This window comes from Brassica napus, chromosome C1, assembly GCF_020379485.1.
Source record: "Brassica napus cultivar Da-Ae chromosome C1, Da-Ae, whole genome shotgun sequence".
Lineage (NCBI taxonomy): Eukaryota > Viridiplantae > Streptophyta > Magnoliopsida > Brassicales > Brassicaceae > Brassica > Brassica napus.
The window spans coordinates 50447636-50459067 of record NC_063444.1 but is presented as its reverse complement, the minus strand read 5'-3'; the positions used below and the strand labels follow the sequence as shown (position 1 = coordinate 50459067).

General features: G+C 34.7%; 3 protein-coding genes across 6 annotated transcripts; 2 read left to right on the top strand and 1 right to left on the bottom strand.

Moving 5' to 3' along the window:
- The first annotated feature begins 98 nt into the window (after positions 1-98).
- On the top strand, positions 99-2069 carry LOC125580740. Of its 3 annotated transcripts, none has more exons than XM_048745781.1 (8): positions 99-232; positions 294-559; positions 646-909; positions 998-1137; positions 1214-1294; positions 1385-1483; positions 1665-1748; positions 1840-2069. In XM_048745781.1, exons 2-8 carry the CDS (start codon positions 304-306, stop codon positions 1909-1911), a joined length of 996 nt encoding a protein of 331 aa, XP_048601738.1. In that variant the 5' UTR covers positions 99-232; positions 294-303; the 3' UTR covers positions 1912-2069. The 3 variants fall into 3 exon arrangements, with proteins under 3 accessions (XP_048601738.1, XP_048601739.1, XP_048601737.1); XM_048745782.1 differs by having other exon boundaries at positions 154-232; positions 304-559; XM_048745780.1 differs by lacking the exon at positions 99-232 and having other exon boundaries at positions 241-559.
- Positions 2070-5394: 3325 nt separating this feature from the next.
- On the top strand, positions 5395-7196 carry LOC106445320 (co-chaperone protein p23-2). 2 transcript variants are annotated; one of them, XM_013886844.3, is made up of 6 exons: positions 5395-5541; positions 6072-6252; positions 6340-6496; positions 6642-6670; positions 6761-6806; positions 6935-7196. In XM_013886844.3, exons 1-6 carry the CDS (start codon positions 5537-5539, stop codon positions 6967-6969), a joined length of 453 nt encoding a protein of 150 aa, XP_013742298.1. In that variant the 5' UTR covers positions 5395-5536; the 3' UTR covers positions 6970-7196. The 2 variants fall into 2 exon arrangements, with proteins under 2 accessions (XP_013742298.1, XP_048601743.1); XM_048745786.1 differs by having other exon boundaries at positions 5404-5541; positions 6024-6252.
- Positions 7197-7600: 404 nt separating this feature from the next.
- LOC106433079 (putative disease resistance protein At4g11170) lies at positions 7601-11344 on the bottom strand. Its single transcript, XM_048745787.1, has 4 exons — positions 10063-11344; positions 8425-9532; positions 8230-8340; positions 7601-7942 (listed from the first exon to the last, which is right to left on the bottom strand). Exons 1-4 carry the CDS (start codon positions 10530-10532, stop codon positions 7739-7741), a joined length of 1893 nt encoding a protein of 630 aa, XP_048601744.1. The 5' UTR covers positions 10533-11344; the 3' UTR covers positions 7601-7738.
- Positions 11345-11432: the final 88 nt, after the last annotated feature.

Sequence of the window (11432 nt, the reverse complement as noted above, 5' to 3'; positions counted from 1 at the left end):
CAGATCTTTTTATATAGATATAGATTCCGAGATTATTAAAAAAAAAACTGGTAACAAATGTTCTTAATAAATGTTTATGGCTCCCAAATTCTCGGATCTGACCGAGACAAGAAAACAATAAAAAAGGTAGTAAGCCCATTAAGAAAAGCTTATACAAAGTAAAGTTTTAAGAAACCCTAAATGGTACGTCTAGCTTATATCTCTAACTCCCTGTTGGCGGTTCAAACACGAGGTCAGTTATTTTCAGTCTCTGGTTTGTCTGTTATTAGCATCGGTCTAACTGATTGGGTTAGGTTAAAAAAGATGATGAAGAACGTGAAGAAGGCGACGCCAGAGTTGGCGACCTCTAAAACGATCGTGTGGTGGGACATGGACAGCTGTCCGCTCCCAAATGGTTATGACCCAAGTCGAGTCGGTCCGAGAATAGACACAGAGTTGAAGAATCAAGGTTACAATGGTCCGCTCACCATAATTGGCATTGGTAACCTGGAAGGAGTCCCTCATGATTTTCTGAAAGCGCTCTCTTCCGGTGGAGTCGTTATTAAACAGCTTCCACTAGGTAAAAAATCAATCTCTCTTTTTTTATCTCAAAATTTTTTTGTAGCAAAAAAAAATCAGAGGTTTAGATTTTCAACTGGCATTCAGGATCCGACATGATGAGCTGTGTGCGCCGTGCTTTGTTTTCGAGAGAACCTCGTTTTGAACCTCCCTTGTCAATGATGCTCATAACTGCCGTCCATGCCGATCTATTGGAAGATATCGTTTGCGTGTTTTTTAATCGTGGCCCCCGTTACAATCTTCTGCTGGCTTTTCCAGCCGTTACCGAACATGCAGATCCAGAGCCTCCAACCCTACTAGTCGACAACTTTGGTGGAGAGTGGGTCTGGGATAGGCTTGGCTTACTGAAAGGTTGTTTTGTCTTCTCCCTCTCTATCTCTCTCTACCTCTACACCACCAAATTATTATTAGTTATGCTGTTGTTGTTTCTCCTCTACAGATCCAGGGTCTGCCAACTATGATACCAGAAGACAGGACACAGGCTGTGAATCGCATTGTTGCGGATTATGCGATGATTTTTCTTCCGACAGCTTTGATGATTTCAAAGCCCACCTCGACAGTCCCCAACATGCAGATAAGGTAAAGCATCCTTGCCTCCTGTAAATTTAAGTACAATTTTTCATCCTCTTATCTCCCGTTTTCCTTTTCATTCTAGATGCGTGAGTATCTTAGTTACCTTGCTGGGAGGTTTTATCGGGTCTTAGAAAATTTTGAGTCCGCCGTTAGGCTTCAAGAGGCAAGTTTTTCTTCTTTTCTTCTTATTATAATACCAGAGTTGTTTTTTCACATAGAGATAATATCTAATCTCTGACTCCTACTGTTTCAGTCTTATCTTGCAAAAGTGGAGGCAAAAAGGCGAGAGTTTGTAACGTGGTTCGGCTTGGATGATTCTGATGATGAGGATGATACTCCCAAGCCTCAGAAGGCAAGTTAGAGTTTCTTTTTTTTTAATACATAAATATAAATCTTTTTCTCCATAAAACAACTCGTCAGCTCTACTCATTATTTTGTACAGTCCAAAAGGAGCTTGAAGAAGTTTCTTAACCAAACATTATTTACTTTCTTAATCAAAACCTGATTTCTCATTAACAACTGTATGATTTCAGGGGAAAAAATTCAAGGCCGCCCTTCTTTGCAAGTCTTCCTCTCTTAAGAAGAAGTCTACTGCCAAGCCCAAGAAGCCATCAAAGGCAAGTTTTTCTAACAAATCTACTGATTTCTCATTAACGAATTTGACTAGCAAAGACATTTTACATTTCTCTTTTCCCTTGGTGGTTGCAGTCAAAAAGGTTGGAAACTGCAGAAGAAGCCGAGTGTTCCCTTCCAAAGAATGCTACTACCATGTCCTCTTAGACATATATGCCTGCTTTGTCTTAATGAAATAATATAGTTGTCTCTTCTTGTTGTTTTCAACTTTCTGCCTAGCTAAATACTTTTATAAACTCCTTGTTAAATTTCATCCATATCAACTCCTTTGTAAAGGGTGGGCAAACCAATACCTTTCTATTGCCGGGAAACTTGTCATGCTCAAGAGTGTCTTAACTCCGATACCCTCCCACACCATGATGTGCTTTAAACTCCCGGTCTTGCTGTGTAAAAGGATTCAATCCGTGGTTACCCGATTCTGGTGGTGATGCGACCCAAATCAACAGATATGTCTTAATGAGGAGCTTAAGGTACGAACCAGTTAAGCAACTGATCATAGCTCGGTTTAATGGATCTTATCGGTTTGATCCATGAAGTTCTGGACCGAGAGAAGCTAATGGGCTTGATCCAGAACATGGAGGCCTTATTCTCAATAAGAAATCAGTGTTTGGATTTGTCCAAAAATGACCCATTAAGAAAATACAAACCATGGTCGTATAATATTTTAAATCAGACGGCAATTCCGAGATTTTCAACATGCAAAAGGACGGAACCAACCTAAGAGTTTTGCCATTTACAGTAAATTATATTAAGTATATGTTATTATAAAATCATCAAACAAAATTAAGGGATCAAATAAATCATTTTAATTATATTTTATATTTTGTTATTTTAAAAAGTTGTACAAACATATATCCATTTTATAATGATATCTGTTTTATCCCTTCAACTGCTTTGTTTCAATGTAGGAATCTCTATTATGACGTGCTATTTTTTATATAATAGTTCAAATAATAATTTATTCTGATATTAAATTATGACAATGATCAAATAATTTTTTTTAAAAGTAAATTAACCTGTGCTGTGCACAGCACATGTGGTAATACTAGTACTAAATAAAACATACTCTATCCATTTCTTTTTACTTGACGTTTTAGAATTTTGTACATATATGAAAAAATTAATTTTGTATATTTTATAAACAAATACATCATTAACCATACAATTAATTATATTTTAACCAATAAAAATTAAACTGCATAATATAAAAAGTGATATAGCTTGTAAGGTTCATATATTCTGCATTGAAATTTGAAAGCATCAACTAATTTAAAACAACACAATTCTCTAAATGTAACATACGTGTATAAGATTTATTAAAAGACTTTAAACTCGAAGATTAAACTGATTCGCATTGATGTATGTTCGCTTAATCAACAAAAAGTTTAGGGTGTTTTGTGATGTTAAAAAAAAATCCACCGTCTTACTTAAGAGGAATGCATTAGAATATATGTTCATGTTTTTTAGTGTTTAAGTGTTACACTCCCAGAAGAAAAATATCAATTAATGTTATTGACGAGAAAGTTCTTGGTATCGTTCAGTCATAGAGATAATTGTATTCTTTGTAACGATTAGAGAGCTATTTCATAATTCTTTGTAACGATTAGAACTTCTTTATAATGATTTAAAAAGAAATCCACAAAATCTATATTGAGTATAGTTCTCATAAATAGTTGTTAACTTCGATACCAAGACAAGTTATGAATTACTGAATATCAACTTGATTCCTCATAATCACGATTACACAATATATATACATCTCTCGAGATATCTTCCTAAACCTAATACAATAATGTTAAGTTGGTAGAATAGGAAATATAGATATATCCGAATATATGGAGATCATATCTCAATAATATCTCATCAAGAGAAATATAATCTCTTATCACAAGAGAAAAGCTACAAATATGTAATAATAATACCTCCTACCAGACCTGTTTATTTTATTATTATTATGAATCAAAATACAAAAAAATGTAATATATATTTTAAAGCGATACAGAATCCCAGTTGAAACAAGTCATACCGGTTTTATCTCGTTTATCACGACAAGGGCCACCAGCAAAAATGATCCAAATGCATTCTCTACAAACTCCAAGCTTACTTTTTGGGTTGTCATCTCTATCGACCGTAAAAATAGCAAAGGTTGCGTTATGCTCAGGCCAGTTGAAAGTGCAAGTATACCTTGTTGTTTAGGTTGACATGAAAACTGAAATCAAAGCTACCTTCGAATTGGACTGCTCTTATCCCCAAATCTATCTCTTTGTTTCTGCAATGCAAGATCAGTGTTGCTCTTGTGTTAATTCTGTTAATAATCACGACATGTTTAGGTGCAAACGGTAATATTCCATCGATGGACGAATGGTTTCCAAAAGATGACGACGTTTGAAGGATAAGTAGAAATGAGAATAGCATCCATTTCATTTTCGAACTCGAAGAAAGATGAATATATGACATAACTCCTCTTTTTTGTTTAGAAATTAGTATTTATAAACATAATTTACAAATTTTAAGTTTTTGTATCGACGTAGTTAAAGAAAATGTTTAGAATCTAAACATGCATATGTCCATTAGTTCTTTGTTTAATTACAAGCATCCTAATAAAACATATAACTAGCTAGTGTTCTTTAATTAGTTATTACTTATTACTGAAAGCAAAAATGAGAATCTCTCTCAAATCGTCTTTTATATTTAGAAAAACTGTCTTTAAACTCTTTCTTGTCATTAAATGGAGTTTACTTGAAATTTTTAAAATGATGTGGCAAATTAACAATATGAAATGATTTGGTCACATATATACGTAGTTACAATTAAATATTTAGAGTCTAAAAATGTCCATTATTAACTAGTTAATTACTAGCTTAGCAAATAATATATATATACTCAGTATTATTTATTTAATTATTACTGGTTACTACTCTTTTTTAGTGTATAGATCTCTTTGTTTTTTCATTAAATAGTTCTAAATTATATTTAAATATTTTTATTAAAATTGAATATATTGTTGGGATTTTTTTCTTTCAAATAACCATTTTTAAGTTTTTATCACAAAATAGTCCTACAAAAATAAAATAATCAAAATAGTATTTTTTATTTTGAAAATTTTAATATTTTTTTTTAAATTGAAATCTTATCCCCAAAACTCCACTATTAACTCTAAACTCTAAATCCTAAATTCTATACCATAAATGTTAAATTATATATCTTAAACCCAATTTCATCCATTGACTCTAAACCCTAATATATATATATATATATATATATATATATATATCAATTTATTTTAGGGGTATAAATGTATATTTATATTTCTAATGAAACATTTTAGTTATTTTGATTCTTAGAAGTTATATTTGTAATAAAAAAAATTTAAAGCTATTTTTGTGAATTTCTCAATATTGTTTTCTAGCAAAATTTGTTGATATGACCTCTTCTAGTGGATGATAATTTAATCACACAAACTGGCATAATAGATTTTCTTCTTGGTGAATTACGTCTTTAAGATCATATGAAAAAAACAGAAATCCAATGAAAACAATTTTTTTCTTTTAGGATAAAAGTGCAATATCTCTATAGTTTATGGATCTGTAAGTAAATACTCAAAAACTGTGGGGGCTGATTGTTAGATTCTTTTTACCTTGACCTTTACCTTTGTTTCACTCCAGAAGAATCTTATTACCCTACAAGACTCGTTGAGTTCACTCTCTGTCTCTGTCGCTTGAGCTTGATCGACGCTATTACATCCGCCGTTCACACTTCCGACCACCAAGACATGAGGTATGTGTTTAAGATTTACTGAAGAGTAGACTTTGAACCCGAAGATGAATCTGATTCAGTTTGTGATTTGTGATCTAAGATGTAAAGTAATCATCTTTTAGTTAGTTTACTAATGGGTTTTGGATTAGAAGATGCTTTCATGTTTGTATAGTGTTTAATTGTTAAGCTCGAACCTTGTGATCGTTGAGGTCATAGAGAAATTGAATGCTTTGTGACACAAATCTTAGAACTTTGTTTTATAATGATTTACAAAGAAATGATCTTTCACTTGATTGATACAGTTCCTCTGTAACAATCTTTTTCAAAGTTTTGCATTTTGATGTGCTTCAACAGTGTTAAGTCTGCCTTAAGCACTATGCTTCGTAAAAGTTTGAATCTTTTAATTCTACTTATATTAATTGAGTGTTAAAAATGGTCACAGAGAATTCGAAGTTTTATTCTGTTTTGGTGATGATTTTGAACTGATTTTATTGTGTAATTAGGTGGCGAGACAGTATAGTTACAAGTGTTGTGTTTTGTCATGTATGCAGTCATAACCCGGAGGTTCTTTGGGCTCAGCGTTCTGATAAGGTTTACCTAACCGTCGCCTTACCTGATGCAAAGGACATTTCAGTCAAATGTGAGCCTCAGGGTCTATTCACTTTCTCTGCTCTTGGCGCCCAAGGCAAGCTCTTTGAGTTCGGCTTGGAGCTATATGGGAAAGTTGTGCCAGTAAGTGTGCCATCTCTCTCCCCTTTGAGTGATGAGAACTAGCGCATACTTGTTTTTACAAGTGTCCTATGTTCATGTATGATGCAGGAGTATAGGAAGAACGTTGGGCTAAGGAACATCATATTTTCGATTCAGAAAGAAGAGAGAAGCTGGTGGCCACGAATCTTGAAATCAGAAGAGAAGCCTGCACCTTACATTAAAGTGGACTGGAACAAATGGTGTGATGAGGATGAGGAAGTCAACTGTAAGTATTCTGCATACAAGAGATCTTAGTTTTGTCTAGTCTCCTTTGAGAAAGGCATATAAAAATTTAAAGTATTCACATCATCCTTGCTTGGTCATAAGTTGTTTCTAACTGTAGAATCTCTATTTTTGCTTCTTGTTTGCAGCTGAGACAGCCTCAGATGATGAGAGTGCAGTAAGTGCTTTCTCATAATTGCTTTGGTTCTTTCTATTGTTGTTTAGCTAAGCCGCTCTGATTGATAATCTTTCCTCTTTATTTTCATAGTTTGTTGATGAAGATTGTGAGAGCAGTGATGATGATGGATTGCTTTGTAAGTTTCAACAACCTTAATCTCCTTACCTTCAAGTAGAGTCTAAGTGAAGATTGATGGAATCATTCTGCTTCAGACCATTTTGTCATATGATTGATCTTACATTAAAAATTTGTATTTGATCTCAGATCTTCCGGATCTGGAAAAGGCAAGAAACAACTAGCTAACCATCAGCAACAACCAACCAACTCTGTTTAGGAAGCTGAAGAAAAAAAAAGGCAAAAGGATTAAGAAGTGAATCATAGAGTGGTTTAGGATAATCCAGTTTGTTTTGTACTTTGCTAAACCAAAACACTTTGTACCTTTAATTTAGGTTTCTTAGGGGAGTCATCTTTAGTTTGAATATTGTGACACACTTTATCGAATGCTTAAGGCTTTGAAATTTCAGTATTTGGTGCCCCAAGCCATCAACAAACAATAATAAAAAATAGTATAATACTACTATGTGAAGAAACCTACAAGGAATGGGACGTGGATCTTATAATCCTTCACCTACTTTGTTTACCAAACAAATCTCTCTTTACTTGTTTGTGTGGCACAGAGTTCAGTACTGACTTCAAAAGACGTCACACCAACCCCATGGTGGGACTTCACTGTCCTCCTTTCTCCTCAATGTACACACACTGTCTATAGTGTGAGTTTCCCATTTAATCGTCAGCCATTTTTTTATCCAACTTTTAGATGTAAAAGTGATGCTCATGTTCATGTACATCACTAGTGAAACTGTTATTATGTATTCCCCTTGAACACTTCGAGCAGATTATTACAAGATTAATATGAGGAAGCATCTAAAAGAGACCAGAAACAGAAATTGCTTTAAGTCAAAGACACACATAATACGACTGATAAGCTCAGTCCCAAATCAAACTAGGGGCCAAAGTTTTAACATTGTGAAGTACTTTACATGAGCAAGATATCTGGTGAGATGTCTCCTAGCTCCTTGCAACGTCCACACAGCAGTTCACCTCTTTGCTGGGTTTCAGATGGGAAAGTCTCTTCTTGAGTTTCCAAAACGGATGTTCAAATGCAGCAGTGGGCATACTCATGATGGAAAGAAAGGCACACCTAAGGAGCCAAAACATGGACAAAACCAAGACACTGATTCCATCCCAGACTAGTTTGGCCAATTTGCTCCCCTGCATATCAATTTTGATAAGATAGTCAGGACTAAAACCGGAAGGCGTGCATTTCATAGGACAATGAATCCAAGTTTAGAAAATAGAAATCATGACTAAAGTTAATGAAGTAGCTAACATGTTCGAAAAATCGTTAGGCGACTGTTAGATGTTTTATATGAGATTATTGATTAGGTGGGTGTCTAGACCGATTTTTTCAAGAATTGGTTTAGAAAAATTGTTTCATTTAGGTATTATTTGCCGAACCGATTTTTAAAACACTGCTCATGTATAATACTCAGACTAACCTTATCCACCATATCTCTGCAAAATCGTATACATTGGTGATCATGCATGCCGCTTAGGGCTTTCTCATTTGTGAGGCAGACTTTGGTTGTGCCTAACACAGCTCCAGTGCCCTGGAAAATAGCCAAAAGAACAAACTCTATGCATCACCTGAATGAAACCACAATGAATGAAGTGATGTAGATAAAAGGACTTACAATATTATCAGCAACAACATGGTACATGTAGCAAGCACCCATCAAGAACCGGCATCTCATAGACAACTGAATAGAGCGTTTACGAACAATCTCTCTGCCCATCTGTCTTAGCAAACGGTGCATTATAATAAGCTTGTCACTCAGTATACTAATGAGAGCTCTTTCGACAAGAACACCAAGTCCATATTTGATATCTAGACCACTGTTTCCAAGAAACTGTGTCACACAATCAACTCTTTTGCCTTCAAACAAACACGCAATGTGGAGAAATATAGTTTTGTCTTTATCATCTAATCCATTGTAACCAACTATTAGGACTTGTTCAATGTCCCTATTGAGACTGGTTTTGATCCTAGGTAGTTGATCAGTCCACATGCTCACGCTCTCCCCGCACAATGCTTTGCCAAGAACACATAGGCCTAATGGAAGATGACTAGTTAGCTCCGTTACTTCAACTGCAAGGTTCAGATAACCCTCTGGGGGAGCATTTTGTGTAAAAGCAGACTGAGAGAAAATCTTCAGAGCTTCATCTTTAGATGGGAATTTCACTTCATATATATGCTTGATCTTATGTGCTTCCAAGAGATGTTTATTGTCTGTCGTCACGATGATCCTACTTCCTTTACCAAACCAGGGAGGTCCATTCGCCAAAGCTTGTAGTTGCTCTAGCTTATCAACATTGTCAAGAACAACAAGAACTTTCTGGTACTTCAACCTTTGTTGAGCTGTACCTAAATGGTGTATCTCCATATCCTTATGGTCTAAAATCTTGGAAAGAAACTCTCTTTGCAACCTCAGCTTTAAAGTATAAATGTCAGAGTCACCACCACATCTGTAACTTCTCTTGACATTATCCATAAAGAGACTGCGCTGGAAGCTTCTTGAAATCTGATTGTATATGGCTCTTGCAATTGTTGTTTTGCCGATCCCCAAGGGCCCCCAAATCCCAACCACCCTTGTTTCATCTGATTCTAGGCATAACAGTGAAGTCATCTTGGCTAGGTGAGCTTCAATTCCAACTAAATAATCAAAGTCCCTTGATGGTGTCAAGTTCAACTCGTTAGAAACATCTTTGGCAATCTTTGAGATCATATCTGCTTCATTGTCCCTGAGAAGAGAGAATCTTTGGCTCCTCCATCAAAAATTCAAAATGTTGCACAATGAATCATATTATAAGCAAGTATCAACCAATATATATATATATATATATATATACAATGTTCTAACAATCGTTCACAACCGAAACGATTTTCTTAAAATACATTATGCATTCAAATTGTTTAAACGTTTTAAAATTTAAAATCAATCTAAATTGATCTAAATTTGTTTAAATATTTAAATAAATAATAATACTACTTCGAATCCAAAAATTAATCTAATATTTTTTTTGTATATCTATTATTATAATTTATCAAAACAATTTTATAATTAAACTCAAAAACTAAAATATTTAATCTAACTGTAAAATATATAAAAATAATCAATAATTAATGAACGTCTACGAAACATATCTTTGGAATAATCCTCTTAATAGCTAATCCACTATAAAATGCCTACTTACGGCCTACCAATTTCTTGAACATTATATATATTGTTATAGGATAAAGATAGCATAATGTTTCAAGGAGAGGACCAAACCACTTATGTGAATCTTCTCCGAGTATGCTTGCAACATTGGTCAAAGCTTGCTTCCATCTCTGCTTCTGATGTTCTGTCTTTCTCTCACAAGTCTTTCTAAATGCCATTCCAAATTCCCCGCTCTGTTTTCTTACATGAGACGGGTCAATGTCATAGAAAACTGTCATTACCGTTTTACCAGAAGCTTTCCTAGACTCCAAGATCTCAACTAACTCCCCCAGGGTCCAGCTTGAGGAAGCGTAGTTCTTAGAGAGGATGATGAGGCAGATTCTTGATTCTCTTATAGCTTGTTTGAGCTCAGGACTGATGTATTTGCCTCTCTTGATCTGACTATCTTTGAAAGTATTGATTCCCTTGCGCTCAAATTCCTTAAGCAAGTGGCTGAGAAAAGTTTGACGGACGTCTGGACCTCTGAAGCTTGGGAACACATCGTATCCCCCCTGAGGAGAGGCCAAAGAAGAAACATCCATTAGAGAGAATAAAGAGACTTCTGTTGTTGTTTTTTTCGTTTCAAAATCAAGAGAGGGACATGTCACAACTCACAAGTCACAGTTATCTGCATTTACTTATGTTCATCAAAGGTCAAACACATGTTTGGGATTGAATAGATCTCAGGACAATCTCTTGGAACGTGTTGGCATGTCTTAGAATATAATATAAGATTGCTTGGAAGATTCCTTTCTGACTAGAGTATTAACCATTGAATAACATAAGTAAACGCAGACAGCTCTAACTAGAGTTAACAAACTCGAAAGATGATTACTCATATCACATTTACACGAATAAAAAACCAACCTAATGAGACCATAACATTATATATGTTGAAATAATGATGTTGTCCTAGTTTTATCCTCCTGAGACGTGTGCTTACATAGGGGACTGTGTCCATAACCGATGCATTGGTACGTTTATCCCGGTTAAACATTCTCTTCCTAACCGAAGAATATCATAAATCACATGAGCTTATTACACAATACTATTCTTCTTTCAGAACCTAATGTGGCTGCAGCTCTTTTGGTTAGCAGTCACGTACAGGCGTGAAGTACATTCATCTTGAAAAGCTATTTCTATACATTGGTTTTATATGTGGAGGCGGAAAATGTAATGTGCCGTATAAACTTGTGATTTTAGGTTTCCTTGTGTAGCAAGAAAGCTTTGAATACAGACGTTGTTTGTGTTTGATATAATTCTTCATGTAAAACATATTAGTCCAAAATAAGATTATTTGAGTAGTGATCTGTCATCAACATGATTCACCAAATTTTTTTTTGTTGTTACAAAAAAAAACTAAATCAAATATCAAAGGAGATCTTAACCGTTCACCCTAACCTTAGTGCTCTGTTTGATACGGTAAAGAAGGGCCATCTCTC